Source organism: Coloeus monedula (assembly GCF_965178545.1).
Source record: "Coloeus monedula genome assembly, chromosome: Z".
Classification (NCBI taxonomy): domain Eukaryota; kingdom Metazoa; phylum Chordata; class Aves; order Passeriformes; family Corvidae; genus Coloeus; species Coloeus monedula.
Window position 1 is genome coordinate 73,813,308 of NC_138822.1, and position 23,288 is coordinate 73,836,595.

Here is a 23,288-nt window from a genome sequence, read left to right on the forward strand (position 1 = left end):
GTCCTTCCTTCCTGAAACAAAAGTTTAATTTACTCCAGAAAAGTGTGACTATGTGATGACTGATTAAGAGTGGGCCAAGTATTTAGCCAGCATCACTAGCTTCAGGGGAAACTGGAAACTTAAGGTGAGGGAATGGTCCTGTACCTGTGAAGGAAAGTGTATTTGATAGATGGGCTTGCTTTTGTTAGTCTCCTTCCTGAACAGCTTTACTTTTCTCCATATTTTTATGATTTTATGCACTGAGCCAGCCTTCTTGTGGTATCAGGTACCTGCTGCAGAGCCAGACAAAAGAGAATTTCAGATTTTGAAGGTCCTGGAAGGCCACATTTGGCAAATCATCCTTTACCTTCAAAGCCATGGAACTGCTCAAGCACAGATTAGGAGATCTGCCTAGCCTTTCCACAGGCAGGACTCTAGAATTTAACTGTGTGTCTATAAATATATGCAGTACTGTAGACTGTAACATTAGGGTGGCATCAGGTTTAGAGCCTATGTCCTCTGTACAGGCAACTGCCCACCTTCAGAGGCTGATCAGAGCAGTCTTCTCTGAAGGTGTGGGAAGGTATCTCAGTTTCTTAACTCAGCCACTTATTCAACACATGATGACATGAAGGGGCTACCCCAGATATCAGCTGAACATAAAACTCTGTTAAGTTATATTTACCAGAACAATTTTACCATAGAGACACTGTTTGTAGTATAGCTTACAAATTTCTAGAGATGCTAGAAGTACTGCAAAGAAACTATTGTGCTATGAGGAAACATGTGTGTGTGTGGAAGTGTGTGAGCTGATAACATACTGTGTCTGACAGTGTTTTATTTACCCTTCAGTTTTCTGACAGAATCTGACAGAGCTAATATGATCAGACACATTCTCTTTCTTTACACAGATAGCTCTAGCTGTGTTGTTTCCTACATCTCATTAGATGCATGAGGATATTCTGCTACAGGCCTTCAGGGATGTATCTCGTGGTGCACAGAAGTTGTAGTATCTTATCAAGCCTTCAGCCTAAAGATGCTCCTTATAGAGTAGATTTTTTAGGTTAGAACACAGGTGACTAGCCAGATGTAGCACAGCAACAGGCTGTTCCTATCCTATCTTTTTACCTGAGGTTACTTTTTACCTGAAGCAAGCAGAGACAACATTTAGCAGATTTTAAGTGTATGATTCATCCTGCCTAACTGTAGGCATGTGTGCCTCCAATAATCCACAGAGAAACAGTCAAGGAGTTTCTCTGTTTTGTCATAAATGAGTACTGAAACTGCAAAACAGTTGTAGCTTAAATTACATCGTGTGGTGTTGAGCATCTCCCACCTTTGCTGATGAATGTCTCAATATGCCAAATCATCATGGCTCTCTGTGAAAAGGAAAAGTCAGCCACAGTGGAAAAGGGGTGTTTGCTGGCTGCTTTGAAGTTTTGGGGGATTTGATAGCTAAATGTAATTTGAAAACATTGCCATAAATATATTTAATTCTTGAAGCTGGACAAATACGCCGATAGATTAATTTCCCCTGAGATTTGCTTATATTCTCCAAAACACCTTGTTACTCCCAGTGGCAGAGCTTCTGAAAGCGACCTTAAACATCTGAAAGTACATTAAAAAAGTAAAAAGTCAGGTTCTGTAAAATCAAAATAACCTTCAGCTAACTGTTTGGTCCTCTGAATGTTCAAATGCTTAATTCTTTCTGTTTGCAATAATATTTTTCCTTGCAGGTCTTTAAGCTTTTCATTAGGAAGTACATGAGGTTTTGCATCAGTTCTACACAGTCAATCTGTGCAAAATTATGACACACTGTGGGGAAAAACAGGCTCTTGACACCTCCTTTGATATCCAGAGGGATAAAGTATATAACAGAATTTACCCCAGGAACAGGCATCAGCCCTCTAGCTCTTGTACCATTAGTTGAATTTCTCACTTGGAATAATTATTTCAAGAATGTAAATGATGTTTTCAATGTCAAAGTTATCCATGTGTCATTTATAGTGTGAACTACTTTGTAAAAGCATCAAAGTCCTAAAAGGTAGCATAAAGACTCTTCTACATAATTAATTTTATGAAATTCCTAAAATTGAACATATATACTTTATTTAATTACCTTTCCTTCCAACTCAGACTAATTTTATTAACATTTTTTCTTCAGTATTGGCAAATATGATTCATTATCATAAATTTTTATTAGATTTTTTTAGTAGAGATGTATTTGATGTACAATTTTGGTATTTCTCTGTAATATTTCAGACTTTAAAAGAAATACAAGCTTATGAACAGTCACACATGCTTACAAAGCTCAATATCACATATGATGAGGACTTAAAATCTGGTCTTGATGATACTATGTAACTATAAAGATAATTTAATAAATATTCAGTGAATTAACCTTATATGATATCAGTAAGAGGATATATGTGTTTATGGAACAATCTGTAAAACAAATATGTAATGATGATTTATGTCAAACCAGTGAACTCTGTAGTCTATCTGTCTGTGTGTCTATGTTTAAATGGCTGAAAAATAGACAGCTGCTTTAAATGTCATTCAAGTATTCAAAGTGTAGTGGCAGCAGGTGCTCAAAATGAATAAGCAGATTTTTTTTTTGTGCTCTCTGAAGCATTATATATGTGGGGTTTACATCATGAAGCCTGTAAGTGTATTCCATGATTTCATGGTAACTGTAAATGATCTGAGGGTGTTGTGCAAGGAAACTGAAGTCATGTAGGCCAATTGATAGACATCAGACATCTTCTACAAAGCCATAAGGACAAATAAAGTAAAAAAAGTGTCACGAGATCAGGCATCACATTCTCAAATAATTGCTACCTCAGATATTTTTTTTCTCCCTTTAAAAGGCAGGCAAAAGCATTTTGCTTTATGTGTAAATTTGTAACTTGTTCTATCAAGAATTTAAAAATCTTATTTGTAAATTCAAATTATTTTCCTTAACAAACCGCTTGTCATAGAATCATCACTTGTGATTCAGTGGTAGTATGAGGATGGGATATTTAAGATGTGTAGCAAAATTAGATGTTTTTAATATGGGGAAAAAAAAAACCTAAAGCAAATTCCATTTTGTAAGAAAGTCCTCTGTGCCCAGATTGGCAGTCAAGCATCAGTCCCATTCCTGACCTGAAAAGTTTTTTGCCACTACTTACATTCCCAGGTCACAAGGATTGAATGAGCCAATTTTCCAGAGATGCTCTCATTCTGGATCACAGCTGTGGAACTTAATATTTATCAATACTTGCTCTTTTGAATGACCTGTTTTCAACTGAGTTCCTAGGAAGCAAACCGTTAAATTCTGTCTCTAAATGAGCAACAATGGAAAGCCCGGGTCTCAATTATCTCAAACCCTCACGCTAAAATCAGGCACCAGTTCCTGTGGGTGTGGAAAGATGGACTGAATGACACTAATTTGAACAGCCTTGTGGGCCTACCTTGAAAACCATTTTGAAACAAATCAGGGATTTTCTTCATTTTTCTGATGTATGTCAAGCAGGAAAATAAGGATAAATGGATGCCTAAACACATAAAAATGGGGATATAAAGAGCCTAAGTATCATAGAAGCATAGAATTGTTCAGGTTGAAAAAGACCTGTAAGGTCATAGAGTCCAAAGTCCAGCCAGGTCCACGACTAAGTGACAGGACAAGGGACAAGGTTGCTGCATATGGCAGAACAGAAAAGGAGCACAGTCACTATGGGATGGTACACAGCAGATGATGAGAGAACAAGTGCATTTTGACTACAGCTGAGAAGGAGGAGAAGAACAGAACATGACAGCGAAAGAATCAAATGTAAGAATAGATAGTAAAAAATGAGAACTAGAACAGAGAGGAGTGATAAATGAATTAGTGAGGGGAAAAAAAAGGAAGAGAAGAAAATACTTCTATATCAAAAGTGAGAATATGCATAGCTACCTGATAGAGTCCACAAAAGCAGTAAAGCCTTACAAAATGCTAAAGAGCTGGCAAAATGGTGAAATCAGCTACTCTGGATCAGCTGTTACATAAGAGCAGAAAAAGTCCTATACATGAGAAGTGGTCATTCACTTTCTGCCAGTTATGGGATTTTTCTTCCCTGTATCTGACATTGGTCCCAGGCAAACAACACAAAACTTGAAGAGTCAGGCTCAGCATCTGACCTGCAGTTGCATTTCCTACATTCCTAAGGAAAAAAGGGAGAAATAAAGTGTACCACACTCTCTTTATGAACAACCTTCCATTTTTCAGACAGGTATACAGGTGAGGTTTATTTATCCATTTACATTGTCCCACACATATGCCTACCATTCTTAAGCATTGTTCTGTTTTTATTTAGTATATGTAATGCAATGACCTAGAAGCTCCAAGAGAAAAAACACTTTGGGGATATTACTAAACAGTCTCTTGGTATTTCTGGGCATTGCTTCAGTTTGTACCATTGACAATGTATCTGTTAATATTTTCCTTAGTCAGACAGTCTCTATCTTGGTGATAAATGCTGAAAATTACCAAGTTAGGCTTAAAATGCATCTCTTCAATATGGTACATTTTTAAGAGGCACTATTGTATCTGTTGGAAGTAGTTAAGAAAAATATCTGAATTAGTTGTGTGGTCTCTTACAGTGCTGAAAGCTGATGTTATACTCAAGATGTTGGTGCATAGAGCAGTTAGATACAAAAAAGTCTTTTTTTATACATTCCTCTTTTTGGATGGTTTATTGTCCTTTTCTACTTGGTGATGCTGCTTGTCTCAGATCTTGACATTATTTAACTATTTTTTAAAACAATGCTGCTTTTGGATCTATTTTTGTGAGCTGCTGAGTACCTTCACCTCATTTTGGCATCAATAAAAACTGAAAGATTTCATTTCAGTTCCTGCAATGGTTAGTTTTAGAGACTTATAGCACTGAGTAAATTTTTAGAGGATGCTGGAAATCATTGTACAAGTCACTTGTAGAAAATATCCCTTTGGTAGGATGGAAAACTATACATGTTTAGAAAAAGGCAGATTTTTATACAGGCAGAACTATAATGATGTCATATATTTTTTAATATTCATAATGCTGTAGACTACTCTTAATTCTCATCCCTTTGCCTTTCATTCCAAAAGGGAGAGGAAACTACTGCTCAGCTAAACTCAGAAAGACCTCCTGGGCTGCTTTATTTTTATTTTTCATTTTGGAAAGTAATTTTTTATTCTGACTACAAAAATGGTTCATCACCTGATATAATACAACCATCAGTCTTATATATGCGTTATATTGCTCAGAGATACTCAGCATTATCTCAACTTCTGAAAACTTTTTCTTGTGCTTTGTGTATGTTTTAGTCATTGTGTAAGATATAGCAATACAGAGGGCACTGTTATGAAAAAGTACGGTCCAGAAAAAAACATGTTAGCAGCCATTAACTAATTGTTCAAAATTTTGATGTGCTGTTAAGTAAGGGTAGAAGTCTCTGGAACTCCCTTGCCTTTAATTGTGTCAGCAGTCTCTCAAATAAACAAAAATTGCATCTTCTGAATAATATCCAGAATAAACAGTGTATTTTCCCCAGAGAAAGAGATGACCAAATATTTAGAGCAAACTTATTTCCATTTGCATAAACCATTTCATTGGTAGATTTGCAATATTAGCTAGGCATTTTTTCCACTACAATTTCAGAATTTGTATGCAATGTGGAACATGAGAATTATCGCAGTGTCATTACTGTGGCAACAGAATGACTTTAAGCACAATTATTCTATGAACCAGATCCAAATTTTTTTGTAAATTTCTAAAATACAAGAAATTTAAAGAATTAGATTTCATATGTAGTATGTACATTGTTTGGAGAATACTGGTATAAAAGTAGTTGCTCAGGAATTCTTCATTGTTTCTAAGTATATCTAAAGGAAAGTGCTTTCAAATACATTTTTTAAGTTCTTAATATTGAAAATGCTGGCTTTACTAAAATATTAGTGTTTTCACTCGTAAGATCAATATTATTATGAAGTCTGTAGCTTTCTGATGAATTTTTCGCTCTTTTGTCATTGTAAAATCTCTTTGCAGTGGTGTTTGCATTTCAGTTTAATAAAAGTTCGTGAATAAAAATCCCAAATTGTGTATTTCTTCATGATATGCAGCACTTCTAATATATAATGTATAGAAAGAAAAAGGAAAATCCAGACACACAACACAGTCTGTAGGGCAGAATCCTGCTGTCCTCCATGGGGAAAGCTCCATGATACGTGTGTGTTTAACCAACTTCATGTGCATTGAACAGTTGAACCAGGTAAGACAGATGGCTCGCATCCAGGTCACAACTTTTGTGTTTCTTTATGGCTCATTGTGTTGATGTAACTTATCACTGAAATGCAGGGATTTAAAGTTAGCAAAGGTAAAGTTTGATCAAGAAATTTGAGGGTTTGGGAGAGTCCTACAGTGTGTGAGCACTGTCCTTGTCCATAGAAGGTACAAATCTCTGACCCTATACACCAACACTGGGCAGTTTTCCTGCAAAACTGGGGCAGCCCCTCGGGCTACGTGCAGTCAGCCTTCCTCCTTAGGAGCAGACAGGGTCATCAAAAGCACTGTGAAATACCTCTCGTTGGCAACTGTGTCTAGTTACAGCGTGTGCCAGTTACTGTTCCAGCTGTTGAGCCTTTGTAGTTCTTAAGTACTACAAGGATGTGTCGGTTTTGGCAAGGGCGGAGTTAATTTTCTCCACAGTAGCTGGTATGGGGGTGTGTTTTGGATTTGTGCTTAACACAGTGATGATAATAGAGATGTTTTTGTTGTTGCTGAGCAGAGCTTACACAGAGCCAAGGCCTCGTCTTGGGTCCATGGGAGGCTGGGAGGAGACACAGTTGGGATAGATGACCCCAGCTGACTGAAGGGATATTCCAGACCATGTGGCATCATGTTCAGTATACATAGTACTAAGCAAAGACAGGACATTTGGAATGATGGTGTGTGTCCTCCCAAGTCACCGTTACACATGATGGGCCCTGCTCTCCTGGAGATGGCTGAACTCCCGCCTGCCCATGGGAAGTGGAGAATTAATTCTTTTTGCTTTGCTTTTGTGTGCCACTTTGCTTTTCCTATTAAACTCTCTTTATCTCAACCCTCCCGTTTTCCCACTTTTACCCTTCCCTTCCTCTCCCCAGTCCTGCTCATCGGAGATTGAGTGAGTGGCTGCCTGGGGCTTGGATGCTGGCAGGTAATAGAAGAAGGCAATAGAGCTTCCCACTTCTCCCATCCCTGTAGGAGGTTGTGCTACACCTCTTCACTGAAAAAACAAAACAAAACCAAAAAAAGGAAAGAAATGGCTCATCAATTTCTCTCAGCATGTCTCAGTTTCTCGTCATCCACCCAGACGTATTTAACATAATAGAATTCACAGAATCGTATACTGGGTCAGGTTGGAAGGGCCCACAGAGGGTCATGTGGCCCAATCTCCCTGCTCAAGCAGTGTCATCCCAGAGCACACAGCACAGGATTGCATCCAGACAGTTCTCTAATATCTTCGATGAGGGAGACAGAGGGAAATCTGTTCCACTTCACAGTCACACACATAGTAAAGAAGTTTTTTCTCATATTCAGGTGGAATTCCCTGTGCATCGGTTTCTGCCTGCTGTCTCCTGTCCTATTGCTCAGCACCACTGAGCAGAGACTGCTCCATCCTCTGACCCTTCCCTGCAGACACTGACAGATACCAGTGAGGTCCCCTCTCAGTTATTCCTTCTTGGGGCTGAACAGAACCAATTCTCTCAGACTTTCCTTGTAAGAGAGCTGCTCCAGTCCCTTCATCACCTTTGTAGTTCTCTGCTGGACCCACTCCAGGACCTTCATAATCTCTCTTGTACTGCAGAGACCAGAACTGAGCAGAGACTCCAGGTGAGACCTCACTTGGGCTGAGCAGAGGAGCAGGATCACCTCCCTTGACTGCTGGCATTGCTCTTCCTAATGCATCCCAGGATTCCATTGGCCTGGGGCACTGCTGGCTCATGGCCAGTTTGTTGTCCACCAGGACCCCCAGGTCCTTCTCCACAGAGCTGCTTTCCAGCAGGCTGGCCCCCAGCCTGTGCTGGTACCCAGGGTTGTTCTTCCCCAGGTGCAGGACCCTGCACTTGCCCCTGTAGAATTTCAGACAGTTCTCTGCCCATCTCTCCAGCCTGTTGAGGGCCCTCTGAAGGGCTTCCAGTCAAACCGTGTCAGAAGACTCGGGATGGGACAGCGCAGGGTGACATTAAGGGGACAGCATGCGATGACACCAGGGGCACAGCACAGGATGACACCAGGGGCACAGCACGGGATGAGAGCAGGGGTACAGCACAGGATGACACCAGGGGCACAGCACGGGATGAGAGCAGGGGCACAGCCCGGGATGAGAGCAGGGGTACAGCACGGGATGACACCGGGAACAGCCCGGGATGAGAGCAGGGGCACAGCACGGGATGAGAGCAGGGGCACAGCACGGGATGACACCGGGGACAGCACGGTGTGTCCGGCCGGCTCGCAGCGCACGCGTCGGGGCGGTGCCGCTTCCCGGGACGGGCGGACATGGCGAGGCGGCTGCGGAGGCTCGGCAGCGGTGAGGGAGCGGCGCGGAGGGCGCGGTACGGGGGGTGTGCCGGAGCTGGGCTGGCCGAGGCCCGCAGGGGTCCCTGCACCCACTCCGTGCAGATTTGGGATGGATGGCAGCGCCGTGCCTGTACGCGGAGCAGTGCGGGGTAGAAGCCATTTCGGTGTAGCTGCAAATCCCTTGGAAAGGGTTCCAGGGGCAGAACTTCCCTAACTGATGGGTTTTCAACTAGTTTTTTGAGACTGGAATCTTGTAGATTCTTGATTCATTAGTGCTGTAAGTGGTTGTAAGGGAAGTGACATTGTATGTAATTAATTCCAGGAAACTTTGTTCTTCAGTCAATTGCATTTCACATGTGTTTTAGAAATTGGTTAAAACCCTCGACTTTTAAAAACAAATGTGTAACTCTCAGCAGACAGTGTTGTAGGTACAGAAAGAGAGTGTTTTCAAATAACTCTTAGCAGAATCACGGAGTCACAGAATGTGTCAAGTAGGAGGAGCCCACAGTGGGTCATCCGGTCCAACCTTCCTGCTCAAGCAGGGCCATCCCAGAGCACACGGCACAGAAATGTGTGCACATGGATCTTGAATGTCTCCAGTGAGGGATACTCCACAGCCTCTCTGGGCAATCAGGTATCTCTTTCTGATACCTACTGAATTGCATCTGCAGTTAAATGAAAGGCAGGATGGTGTGCTGTTCCCAGGATTTTGAAGCAACGATGGAAGACAGCAGCTGGAGTTGTCAGGGCCCTAAGCAGAGCTTGTGTCCCTTGAGAAGCCTCCCCCAGAGCTGTACCCCTTGCCCAGGAGCTCTGGTTCATCTCTATCCTGAACCTTCAGTCCCTGCCTCAGCTAAGCCATGAGCCTTGCCCCAGTCCAGCCCTGGCTCTGTCTCCTGGATGGACCTTGGACTTCCACTGTAACCTTGTGTCCAGCCCTGTCTCTGGCCCCGTCCGCTACTGCTCGGGCCTGGGTGCCCTGGGTGGCTCCTGGACCTGACTCAGCTCTGTTTGTGCGGGGCATTCTCAGTGAACCCTGCTTTGCCCACCTCGTTCAGGTCTGTTGGGCCTCTGCCCCACTCCTGGGAGCACTACCTGTGCTGCAGTCACCCTGGGCTCCTGACTGTAGAGCATTCACCCACTGCTTCCAGAGAAGAACTTGTATTAGAAACAGTTTTTATTTTTAAAATAAAAATTCTTCTTCTGTCAAAATAGAAGTCCATGTGACACTGAAAACTTGAGTTTTAATGGATGAGACATAAACGTCTTTTTTTAAAAATTACATATATTCTGCCTGTTACTTATTTCTCCCCAAAGAAAACTTCTCAGACCAAAAAAACAATCCCTCCAAAACTTTCTGTGGCTGTAGGTTGTGTGTTCTCTGAACAAGCTTATTGAACAAATCTTGTAGATGTATACTTTGCTAAGTGATAATTCTCTTACTCTTTTGTAGTTGCCTTTAGGCAGCAGAAATGGAAAAGTTCTGTCTTCACACAAGCAAAAATGCCTCCTTGTGATTTTGTACCTGAAAAATATGAAGTAAGTCATGGATACTACACTGACTTTAAATAAAACTGCATTACTGGGTTTGAGTGATAGGCTCATCTAATAAATAAGATCATAATATTTGCTTCTTTGGGCACAACCCAACTGCTACAACCAGGATATAAATTGTAGATGTACCTGTGTGACAAATCTGTAATTTCTACGTTGTTAATTTGAAAACATTTTAGAAAGAGGTATGTGCAGAACAGCAGCCTTATTTCAAAAAGCTGAATTTCAGAGGTTTGTAGAACAGCCTTCTATGTGCCAGAATTTGTTACCATCTCAGTCCTGCAGGCAGCTGTGTAGTCTGTGTGCTCCACTACAACTCCATGAGTCTGGATCTTTGGAAGGCACAGATGGATACTGACTGTTTTATTCCGCTCAGTCCTATCCGTATGAACGTATGCAGAAGATCCGTGAACAAAATATTGCTCCTTCACTGAGAACGTATTACAAGAAGCCATTGCTGCTGCACCAGGGACACATGCAGTGGTTGTTTGATTATGAAGGACGAAGATACCTTGATCTCTTTGCTGGGATTGTCACTGTCAGTGTTGGACACTGTCACCCGTAAGTGTGTTGCTTTCTGATTTATGGTATAAAATACAGGAAGAGACATCCGTGTTTGTTTTGCTCTTCATTAATCTGCAGCACTGTGGGCCTAAAACCAGAATATAATTCACTGAATTGTCATGTATCACAGTAGGTTCAATTTCTGCTGCATTTTGAGGAATTCATTAATTCGGTCCATCTGGCACACGGTGCAGCATCTGCATTTGCAGAATCAATAGCACAGAGGTATGTGCATGTATGAGTGTGGAATTCAATCCCTTTGTCTCTCCTTTGCTACACACAGGAAGGTAACTATGGCTACCCAGAAGCAGCTGGCTCGCCTGTGGCATACCACCAATATCTACATGTACCCAGCAATCCACGAGTATGCTGAAAAGCTAACTTCTCTTTTTCCAGATCCACTGAAGGTAAATTGCTTCTGACTGGAGCTGGGGCTGGTGAAGAGGGTGTCTGTTCATAAGAAGTATTTATTAAATAATTGAGAGCCATGATATCTCTAGAGAGAAAATCTGTATGGGGAATACAGACTGTCAGTTAAAGAGCATGAGGGCCCTCAGGGCCTTTTCTTTAGACCTAGCTGTAGACAAGCACAATATCCCCAATTCCTATTCTGTTGTTTTCTCCCCTCACTGTGAAGAGGCATTGCCAGCTTAAAAATTACTGAGAGAAATAAGCAGATGTTTACCATTCTTATATATATCCAGCCTTAATTTTCTTGATCTCATGAAAATTCACAGTGAGAAGTGTTCGACAGTATTTTGTGTAGTGCACTTTACTGACATTTAATTAAATAAACCACATAATTGTCATGTTTCATATGCAGCAAAACAGTAAGAAAAATAATTTTTGTTTTCAGGTAAAATAAATTGGTGATAAAATGAATTGGTCTAGCAGAAGAGTACAAATCTGCTGCAATCCTTAAGATGGAATGAGAGTAAAAAAAAAATTAAAATGTGGAATGCTTAGGTTTGACCCAACACTTCAATTTATTTCAATCAGAATTCCATCTTAGGAAAACCTGTGAACTGAAACCCTTTGAGATTTTTCTGTACTCTCCCAGAGCACATCAGTTGAATCTTTTTTCTCATTCATAGTGTAAGGCCAACACTAATTTTACTGTGGTGAGGTCACCCTGTGGCAGTGCTAGGTTATAGCTTATTATGTTATTAAGGGACATGGTCTGATGCTGAAGAAAGTGATGTTTTTGTGCCGTATTGATGCCAAGTGTTCTCCCCCAGGTGGTTTATCTCACCAACAGCGGGTCAGAAGCCAATGATTTAGCTATGTTCATGGCAAGGCTGCACACCCATAACTTTGACATCATCTCTCTCAGGTAATGCCAACAGAGCTTTATAAAACTCCTCTGTGTGTGTGATCACTCTCTACATGCCTAAACCAAGGAAAGACAGAGAACTCTTTCACCCCAGGTCTGCAGAGGAGAATGGTATAAAATTACTTTATTTGACAACCAGGAGCTGAAGTTTTGATACAGTATGCTAGGACTAGTTTGCAATAAAAATGCAACCTGCAATTTTTGCTTGTGTTACCTAGAAAATGGTCTGATATCTATATTCAGAATGTGCTTTCATAGACTTTTGTTCATGCCAGAGCAAGATCGAGTAACTGCTACATTCTTCCTTTGTTTCCCTTCTGCAGTGCCCCTTTGTGAGGGGTGCAAAGGTACCTCTGGAACAGTGGTGCAGTGAACCTCTGCAGGGAACTGCTGTGGCTGGGAGCTGGTTTTTGTTTTGTTTGCTTTGCTTTGTTTTTCTGTCAGAGCCCTGAACCACAGCTCACTGCACAGGTACACAAACAGCGCTTCTGGCTTAATTCCAGGGATCGAGGTGGGCACCAGTGCACCACAGTTCACTTTAATGCACAGCCCAGGGAGCCTCAGATATTAGAATAAAAGGCTGTGTTAATGAAGAGCTGTATTTTTCTGTTACTGTGTTCAACAGAACATTGGGTACCTACCTTGCTTGTGTTTCTCACTAACCAGTTTTGATTTGTGTATAAAACTGACAGCAAACCACCATTTAGTTTAATGATTGACAGCATCTGTTAGAGACAGCAGCTGTTTCCAAGATTCAAAGGACAGAAATGTTTTCTCTGTAGGGATCAGGTGCTACAGCAGATCTTCACAAGGCGCTGTCTGAATTGCTGTTGGTTCCAATCATTGTAGTCATCTCCTTGCAAACATTTCTTCACAATTTTAATATTTGAAATTGCAGTCAGAGTCAAAAGGCAGAGCAAAAAAATGGTAGTGGGAAACTTCTTAGTTTCAGTACAACAATGCACATTTTTCCCAACAATTTGTAGCTCAGAAGCCTGCCTTCTCAGAACTGATATTGCTCCAGACACTTCTTGGAAATGAGTGATGTTGATCTGCTTTGTTTGTTTGAACAGAGGAGGATACCATGGAGGCAGCCCTTACACGTTGGGTTTGACATCTCTGACTCCTTACAAGCATGGTGTTGCCAATGGCTTTGGCTGTACAGCTGTGAGATTTTTGGTTTTAATTTTTTATTAATATTCTGGGTAACTAACAGCTTATTTGAATATTTCAGCAATTGCTATGTTTTCTGCCCTCAAGTGCTTTATGGTCACTAATCAAAACTGCAGTGTAGCTGTTTCTGCTGCCTAAGTTCAACAAGAGCCAGAATCCCCTTCTCTTCTATGTATAGTTCAATTCCTTAGTTAAAATTTTGAGGTGGGACAGCCGTAATGCGAGTGGTCGTGATTTGCAGTTCTTTAGTCATGCTTGATGCTTGCATGGGAGTCTGTGTAAGGAGCAAAATAATGTTCTGAACCCCTTTCTTCAAGTTTGGTTTGGCAGATCTATGCAAAGCTGCTTTCAGATGGTCTAGAGCAGATCATTCACTGTAATGAATAGGAACCCTATTTCAGCAAGACAGGAGACATATCTGTTAAGGAAATCCACTGAGGTTAAATGGCAATATGTCATGTCCTGTCCCTAGAGCAGATGGGAGTAACCTTCTGTCTAGAAGCTGGCATTGGTGACCCAATAATTACAGGTGACAGCTTGGCCCCAGTATTAACCATAGGAAGGCTCATTTACAGCAACTTCCCAGCCTGTCTCAATGAGTGGCCTGAAGTCGTGTAGTATTCCGGCAGCAGCACGGATTAGAAAGCCGCAGCTGTCTCTATTAGATCTGCCTGCCTCCCTCTATTTTGCAGATTTTTTCATACTTCAGAGTACTGAAATGCTACCAGCAACTCTTAAAATGCTGGCATTAACTCTTTCCTAGCCAATATGCTGACTAAGTTAAAGAACAAGAGAAGACAAAAAATCAGTTAAGTGACTATTGCTGGAATAGTCTAAACTTGTCAGTCCCAAAACTGTCTTTGTTGCACCAATTTGTGAGGGGGAAATTTGGTGTTATTCCCAAGTGTTCTTCAGAAAAGTTCCTTGAACTGTATTTGCCTCTTGATTCTAAGAGATGGGTTTTTTTGTTTTGCCATTAGTCATTAGATCAAAAGATCTCTTAGAAAGGTGTCATCAAATCTGTAGCTATTTCTCTTATGTTTGACAGACAATGTTACCAGATGTTTTTCGTGGTCCATGGGGAGGCAGCCATTGTAGAGATTCTCCAGTGCAAACTGTTCGAAAATGCAGCTGTACTGAAGGTTGGTCCATAACAAAAATTTGGCTTTCAGATTACAAAATATTGAGGGCTGTGAAAATAGGTTCTAGTTACCTCCTCAAGACAAGCAGATGTCTGGTTAGGTTTTGCAAGGGCAACCAAAGAAAATATTGCAGAGAATCTCACGATCCCACATCCCGATGGGAAAAATCTGGGACAGATGACACCACATTCTCAGATTTCCTCTTGAAATCTCAGTCTTTGTTTCCAGTATTTGTCATGATCAACTCTGGAAGCTGTGGAACTCACTTCAGCACATCTGGAAGAACAGAAGTGTTGATGGTGTTTTCTGCTGTTTCTGAAGTTTAGGCAGCTTTCCAGCTTTTATATTGGAATAAGGCAAATAGTAAGGACAACCTGCAGCCAGCAATAGGCAGAAGTCTTCCATACACAACACAATGTGAAATCTCCTCTACTGCTCTGCATCTAACAATTCCAATCAGTTTTTCTACTGTTTCAACAAGCACTTTTCAGTATTTTAATTCACATATACACATAACAGAGTGTTCTGGTTTTAGCTTTGCCTTCCATAGTGAATGGGAGCATTGGCCATACTAATTGCTCTGTTCTTTATTTAAGAACAGACTGTTATGCAGCTGTATTATCCAGAATCCTCCTACCTGCACTAACCACAGAGTACATGTTGTTTAAGAGAAGAGACTCTCTCCTTTAATGTTTAGCCTTCTCCTGTTCATTTGAGAGGTGAATATTTACCATGCAGTCACATAACACTTGTTGCTTTGATGTGTAATTTCATGTTTTGAAGCTAGTTTTGTGTCATATTAAGTAAAGTCCCTTCAAACTGTTTCCTCTGTAAACAGGTGCATGTCATGCAAAAGACCAGTACATTGAACAATTCAAAGATACTCTGAATACCTCAGTGCCCAAGACAGTAGCTGGATTTATTGCTGAACCAATTCAAGTAGGTAGTTTGCTGTTTCTCAGTTGTGATAGCACAAATAGTGTGATTACTCAAATCTGATATTCTTTAGCTACAACCTGAACATAGACTTTTGCTGATTTTTACTATGATTTTTTAATGCTTTAAACACGTTAAATGTTTGAAAGATTGGATACACTGCCCTAAAATTTCAGCTTTTATCACTGACTTCAATGGAGCTAGAATTTTTCTCGTGAAATTAAACACAGAATCATGATTAAACATATACATTTTTTCTGCATTTAAATAGTGAGTATGATGGATGCTATACTTTGGTTTCTATTATCTCCTTCCAATTTTCATTACTATTTCTGTAAACTTTTAACTCAACCCCCTTCCCCCTCTTTTAGTCACGTTGTCCACTGTACTTTTAACAGCTGTCTAGCAACCGGTGGCCACAGGATTCTTTCTCCTAATGTTTCACCCTATGTTCACAATTGCTGGATATGTGGTTCTTCAACAGGAAAAATGGAGAATTTATCCCAGGCAAAAAAAATATGCGAGAACTGTGACAACAAGGAAAACTGGAGCGGTTCTCTGGTTTTGCTGTTTTCTAAGCAGTTATGTACTTGCATCTAAAAAGCTGTTCTGGTCCAGCTGCAGGGTAGAATTGAATTTCCAATCCAAATGCAAACTGACAAGGTGAAAAGACGTTGAGGAGGCAATGTTCTAAACAAATAAACCAAAGAAGGAATGTGAATTCTCTGGTCAACTCCACCAGGAAACAGAGTTTCTGGGTTTCACTGTGTGTAGATTTTCAAGGTCCTTGTTTTGGCACTTTATTGTTAATTGACTTGGTCTTACAGTGATCATGGCCTCATAAACATTCATGCCAGCACAACGAAAGGAACAGCAGGCAGCACTGTGGAATGGGAATGAGTGACCTGAGCAGGAGCTTTTTGAAGCAGCTTCATTGCTGGAACCAGAAGCTTAAAATAGCAGTCTTGCTGTTACCTGAGGGCTGCTAAGTTTTTTTCCCCAAGTAGAACTCCTGTTTCCTTGTTTGTTCCTTGAAGACATTGTGTTTCTCTCTTGGCAGGGTGTTAATGGAGCTGTTCAGTACCCAAGAAATTTCTTAAAGGAAGCATATCAGCTGATACGGGAAAGAGGGGGCCTTTGCATTTCAGATGAAGTGAGTCAGATCTTTTTACCTAAGAATTCTAGAGTGGGGTACCTCTGAAAGTTACCATAAAAGAATCCAAGTGAAGCCTGGAAATAATCTAAGTGAAATGCTATGCAATTCATAGCTTAATTTTAACAAGGTGTTAAACTGCATTTTTCCAAGCATAGGAGCCTCCCAGTTTTTACTGCCTTTATTCTCATTTTGGGCAGAGGTAGTATTTGTAGCAAACTTCAATCCTTACCTTCTGGGAGCAGTAAATTTGCACAAATGTGCAACAAATGATACTTGTGGTGGAAATTTGTCAAAATAACCCTTCCTTTTATGAGTATTGTTGACATAAGTAAAATATAGAAGAGTTGATTGCTGTACATCTGCAAATAAGTTTAAGAAATTGAATTTTCTTAGCTAAAACAATATTAAAATAGTATCAAATGCTTCAAATGCCTTTACATTTCCTCTCCACTCTGAAATGGAAGCTGCATCTGATTTGTGGATCTCACCAGGCCTAAGACACGATGACATGTTATCACATGAAAGAAAAACCCAATTACAATAAATAGCATTTTGTGCAGAGCCATTTGAATAAGGATCCTAATACAAGTTGACTTCAGAGGTAGTTGCTCTTTAATGCAAATCAGTAACAATAGAAAGACAAGAAAAGAAACTATATCATAAAGTGTGAGAAAGTGATGGTTATTTCTCTGAATTTTGCCTTTGAAAGGTACAGACAGGATTTGGACGGACAGGTAGCCATTTCTGGGGATTTCAAACACATGGTGTAGTCCCTGACATCGTTACTTTGGCAAAAGGAATTGGTAATGGCTTCCCAATGGCATCTGTTGTTACAACAAAAGGTATAAATGTTCTGTTCCGCTATGATGTAAAGCAGAGTAATTCCAAACTATAATATAAAATAATTATTTACTGAGAAACTGGGTTAAAAAGCTGAGTGTTACTTCTAAACTTTATTTCAATCTATCTTTTGACAGATGAATTGGATCCTCATTACATCATTCGTTTCACCACGTGTTGTGCTATATCAGTACCAAGCTGTATTTAAATAGGGTTAGTTGCATAAGTGAAGCAGGAATGAACTTGTGAGTTAGTAGGACAGCTAAAAGAGCCTGGAAATCCTCACTGAAGTCACTGTTTTACTGATAAACATACTGTGAGTAAATAGGGCAGGATGTTACCCAGCTGCTTGATTCCTACAAATGGCTGGTTCAATCTAGTGAGGAAGATGGGTAGCTGTCAGGCAACAGCATATGTTAGAAGCACACCTTTTAAAAAAAGCTGTGTTTTGGCATCTGCTAGACACTATAGTTTTTGTAAATATTCATATTTTGCACTGCTTTCAGGAAATCTTGCTGCGTTTTCTCCAGTAGAATCAGAGCCGAACCACAGCAAATGTAATTTTTGTTCCAGTAACAAATGTTAAAGCAATTAAGTACAGTTACCAAACAAGGCAGACGAGGCCACCAAGATGATCAGAAGGGTGGAGTACCTCTGCTATGAGGAAAGACTGAGAGAATTGGGATTGTTCAGACTGGAGAAGAAAAGGCTTTGGGGTGACCTATTGTGGCCTTCCAGTGTAAGAAAAATGGAGAAGGACTTCTTACTAGAGCATGGAGTAACAGGACAAGGAGGAATGGCTTTAAACTGAAAGAGATTAGGTTTAGATTAGACATTAGGAAAAAATTCTTCCCTGTGAGGGTGGTAAGACATTGGCACAGGTTGCCCAGAGAAGCTGTGGATGCCCCATCCCTGGAAGTGTCCAAGGCCAGGCTGGATGGGGCTTTGAACAACCTGGTCTTGTGGGAGGTGTGCCTTCTCATGGCAGGAGGGTTGGAACTGGATGATCTTTAAGGTCCATTCCAACCCAAACCATTCTGTGATTCTATGATTCTGTGATTCTATGAAATGATGGAGTAACCAGTGTTGTTCTTTTTCTTTTAGAGATTGCAAATTCCTTGGCTCAAAACCTTCACTTTAATACGTTTGGAGGAAACCCTTTGGCCTGCGTAGTTGGAGCTGCAGTTCTTGATGTAGGGAGAACATAACATAAATTTATCTATACCACAAGTTTTTTGTATCAAAAGATGAAAAATGCATGTATAAATGTCTATGTGGACAATTTTAAAAATAATTAAATAAAGTGCATAAACATATGCATGTATACATGCATGGCCAGTGTGCCCTATGCACAGGAAAGAATCCTGATTAGTTTAATTGCAAAAATTTTCAAACCTCTAGAAAGAGCAGGAGCCCTCTACTTATGATTTCAGAATCATCTTTATCTCCCTTAGGTTATTTACTTTGTTAATAAAATTGTAGGAGAGTACTTTCTCAAAAGAATTAGCTAATTCTTTCATAGCGCTACACAAATCCACAGCTAAAGCAAACCTATTTTCTGGCACACATGCTTAACAAAATTTTTTAACTCAACAGCTTTTGCCTTATGCTTAAAAAAACCTTAATGACCAGACAGTTAAAATACCTAAGGTCAAAATTCCTTTTGGGAAAAAAATCCCTCATGAAAAAGAAAATAGAAAAATTTGCAATATATTTCACTTATTATCCAGTAGAAAATCAGTCCATCCCCAGAAAATCAGTGGGTAGTAGGTCACTATTTAATTGTCTTTAATTGATTACGTACAGACTATTAATTCCTGAAGCTCACTTCATTACAGCAGACAGTGTTTCTATTCATGTTACTTTCCTGAGTGGTTTGGAGGGTTTAAGCTACTAATAAGATGGATGATTGTATAAAGAAGCCATGTTTTGGGGTTTTTCAACTCTAACGTAACTTGGAGCCTGGCTCTGAAATAATTCCAAGGAGATTGTTAGATTCAGGAAGAATAAAATGGAGTTGAAAGAAAAAAAAAAAAAAGTAGAAACAACTTTATCTTCTGTAATTAAGTTTTAAACGTGATTTTTCTAAATGCAGATGTTAAGTCATCTAATGGTTTGTGTGTAGTTGCCAGTATGTGCCTGCAAATAAAAACTATGATTAAGGAGGACAGAGTAAAGAACGAAGAAAAGATTGCTATTAAAAACATTGTTGATAAATATAATTAAAGCACTCTAATTGTTCCTTTCCTAGTACACATAGATAAGCCTTGTCTAATAATATTATTCTCATGATACTAAGAAAGAATTAAAATATTCTGGTAAGATTTTGAAAATAGTCCTTCTGGTCAGGTATTTTCCAGTTACAAGTACACGTGAGCAGGAATTACTGGATTAAATATAAGTAATAAGTAAAATGTGAAAAGTGCCACAGAAACATCAAAGTATTATGTATGATTGTATTCTGATGTCATTAAGAGGATTTTAAGAGAAGGAGAATGTGACCACTGAAGTAGTGAAAGAACATAGTAAGGAAGTGAGATAAATATAGTGTCAAGTTCAATGGGGATTAACAGCATGTATTGAAAGCTTTTCCTGCAACACTGTCATGGTACTTAATTTTAACCAGGCTATTGAAGAAGACGGTCTACAAAAAAACAGTGAGGATGTGGGAACATACATGCTGCTGGAGTTGGCTAAACTACGGGATAAATTTGAGATTGTTGGAGATGTCCGTGGCAAGGGACTTATGATTGGAGTAGAAATGGTGACAGATAAGGTTAGTGACTTTTTCAATCCTTTCAATTTACAGTGCCATTGAAAGTTTCATCACATTTTATTTCAGTTGAAATAATAGAAGTATTTCCTGCTAAAAAGCAGACAGTGAAGTGGGAAAACATGGTTCTGGCTAAAAAATTAGCCCGAACATTCCATCATTCACCTGTTTCACAAGCTTTGAGTAAACAGTGACACGCACCTTAACTGCACAGACTCATGAGAGCAGGTAAGTTATGCAGCTAACATTTTCAACTAGAGGTGGGATTTGTTGGAGAGACTGATATATACATCTTTGTCACAGAATTAATTTTGAATATCTAAGTGAAGTTTAATATTTCCTTTCCTTAGGACAGTCGACGCCCTCTTCCAGCTGAAGAAATCAATCAGATCTGGGAGGACTGTAAAGACATGGGGGTTCTGATCGGCAGAGGAGGGCTCTACAGTCAGGTACTGAACCTCTGGTTATAATTAAAGCTTATTTTCTATCCTTATTTTCTATCCCCATTTCCCTCAAGTTAAATTAATTCAGTTTAGTAAATAAACTAGAAAATGTATACTCTTAGGAACTATCTCTGTTTAATGTTGCTTATTTTTTTCAAAGAACTATTTGATTCTTTTCAAGTATTCTGAACAAGCTCAAAGCTTGGAGTTTTCCTTCAGAGGGACAACTTCCCCTAGAAAAGCAGGGTACTACAGTCTCTGTAAATTAGAAGAACTCAGCAATACTCAGGACCAAGTCTTTGCACAGTTTAGGTTATCACCTGATACATCAGTACAAAACTAGTAGTTATTTGAGTTTGGGGAGCTGGTAATGTTCTAATTCTATGGTAATTAAAAAAAAAAAGAAAAGATGTTGACAGCAAGTACAGCACAAAAGAGAAAATTGGATGTGAAGGCCATCAGCCCACACCAGCTGAGGATGTACACCAGAACACTGCACCAGCTCCCTACAGCACTCAGGTAATGGCAGAGAATTGCCTCAGGGCTGGCCAGGTCAGTGAAGCCCTCTGACACAGAGGAGGCAGCTTCCATGTGAGATGGATGGAGGGCAGCTAAAATAAATCAGACACTGCGGTGCGTCTGTCACCTCATCGCTTCTTCCCCAAATCACAGACCAGGAGGCAGGTAACAAGCTGCAGCTCAGTGCAGTAAAATCTCATTCTGCCTGATGAGAAGGCCGTTTATCTGTGAGTATTTGCTTCAGCGGGGACTGTGGGTGGGAAAGACCACTATTCCACTCTTGCTGTATTAAGCCCTGTGATGTGATAATAGAAAAAAATCTGAAATTTAAGATTCTTATGGAATACTCTTGTAAACATAGATCAAACATTCAGATTTAAGAGCCCATGTTCTTGACAAGTGTAGCTGTATATACATCCCTTCCTGATCAACATGCTTCCCAGCCATAGCACCCTAACTACACGATAGTATTTAGTGATTCATTCATAATGCATTCCCTTAAAAGCCTTTAAAAAGAAGCTTATAATGAAACAGCAAATCAGCTGACACAATGCAAGAGCCTGCCATTCTCAGCAGATACTACTTTTCCCTGTAGTAGAGCTGCAAGAAAGGAAAATACATCTGTCTGTTCTTTCTTCGTACAAATCCATCTGAGATTTTCCTCTGTCTCTGTCTGCAGTAACAGAGCTGCAGACATGACCTACTCTACTTAGGTCTTTTGTGGTGGCAGTTAGGTTATCAAGAGGGGGTCGTGAGTCAGATGTAATTCAGTGCAGTCAAGTTCAAAATTGCTCCACTTCAGAGTGCATTTATCATAAGCCTCAGTGCCTGCACTGCTGTTCTCCTTTTTTCCACACTTTTTTGGGGCGGAAGGGGAGTGCTGACCCAGATATGCTGCTTTAAACAATATTCTTTCCATATGACTTGAGCATTTATTTTTCTCTTTGTTCTCTCTCCTCAGACATTCAGAATTAAGCCTCCTATGTGCATTACTAAAAGAGATGTCGACTTTGCTGTGGAAGTATTTCATACTGCTTTACAGAGACACATGGAAAGAGCCGCTGCAAAATAGCTTAATTTGTTTCCTTGCATGAGAGGCACACACAACCCCTGATACTTGCAACCCAGACTGGGCACTAATCTACCCTGGAAAATAAAATCATAGTGTGACGATTACATGCTTGTTCAGTATCATAAGAGTGTTCTGACAGATGCAGTGTTCAACAAAGGACATGGTCTAATCTCTTTTGTAAATGTACAGTTCAGTTCTACAGTGGTGATTTGTATTAATTGCACACCTATATTGCCATTATCAAAAAAACCCTGAATGAATAACTGGTTATCAGATGGAGAGGCAGGCATTATGTTCTTCTTTCATCTGGGAAAGTTGTATCAAAATCGGTAATTTTTAGAAAGTGAGAGAAACAGTTGGGGAAGAAGTTTCAGAGTTAAAACTTTACCCTGCCTACAAGGATACACTGTAATTAGAGCACTACTAAAAGTCTGCAGACATTTGAGATGTTTCTAATTACAGTGATTATTTTTATCATGGGGATAAGAAATCCAGTCATCACCCTCTCCAAAATACACTTCTCTTTTCCTCCTGATGCGTCTGGGAGTGCACAGCACACCCACTCATCATTTTGTAAAGGTGCAAACTCTGGAAGATGGAGTAAGATGTTCTTTCTTTCTTACATAATCACTTTTTAATGTGTAAGGTCATTGCTTCCTTCATTTTCCAATAAAAAACCAGATGTTGTGGACAGCAATAACTGTGCATTTATCATTTTACTTTCATTCCAATTTCAATACTTGAAAAATTCGTTGACCCAATAAAGTACGTCAGCTTCGGGGGGAGTATTCTGCAGGTACTTTAGAGGAACTTGGGTAACACAGTATCAGTGCCTCTCCAGATCTTATTCCATGGGTCCTAAACAATATCGTACAGCCTTTGCTGAGCACTGCCTTCTCCAACTCCACTGACAACTCCTGTGAACAATCCAATTCCACTCCAAAATCAGGTGTTTGTTTTTGTTTTTTTTTCTACACAATATCAGGTAGATAATCCCTTTAAACAGAAGTGCAGTGTTTTTACTTAGAAGTCAGAAAAAAATCATTCATTCATGTCAGGCATTTATTTCTCCCTCACTTATTCCAGCAAAGCTGTTCCACTAGACTTTTTTCCCCAACACCTCCTATGGAGGTAGATGTACAAAACAAATAGGAATTGTGAAAACTGATTAAACAGCTTTGTCATCTTACTCCTTCCCTTCTGTCTGCTGCTTAATGTAATTAAGTCGTTTGAGGATGGC

General features: G+C 40.0%; 1 protein-coding gene across 1 annotated transcript; it reads left to right on the forward strand.

Annotated features, from left to right (window-relative positions):
- Window positions 1–8,522: 8,522 nt before the first annotated feature.
- Window positions 8,523–22,048, forward strand: AGXT2 (alanine--glyoxylate aminotransferase 2; the record flags this gene model as incomplete). The annotated part of the gene is made up of 14 exons (XM_082300956.1): window positions 8,523–8,553; window positions 9,997–10,082; window positions 10,474–10,658; window positions 10,945–11,068; window positions 11,900–11,994; window positions 13,068–13,161; window positions 14,216–14,309; window positions 15,148–15,248; window positions 16,306–16,398; window positions 17,111–17,243; window positions 18,346–18,434; window positions 19,868–20,017; window positions 20,365–20,463; window positions 21,938–22,048. 14 exons carry the CDS (start codon window positions 8,523–8,525, stop codon window positions 22,046–22,048), a joined length of 1,485 nt encoding a protein of 494 aa, XP_082157082.1.
- Window positions 22,049–23,288: the final 1,240 nt, after the last annotated feature.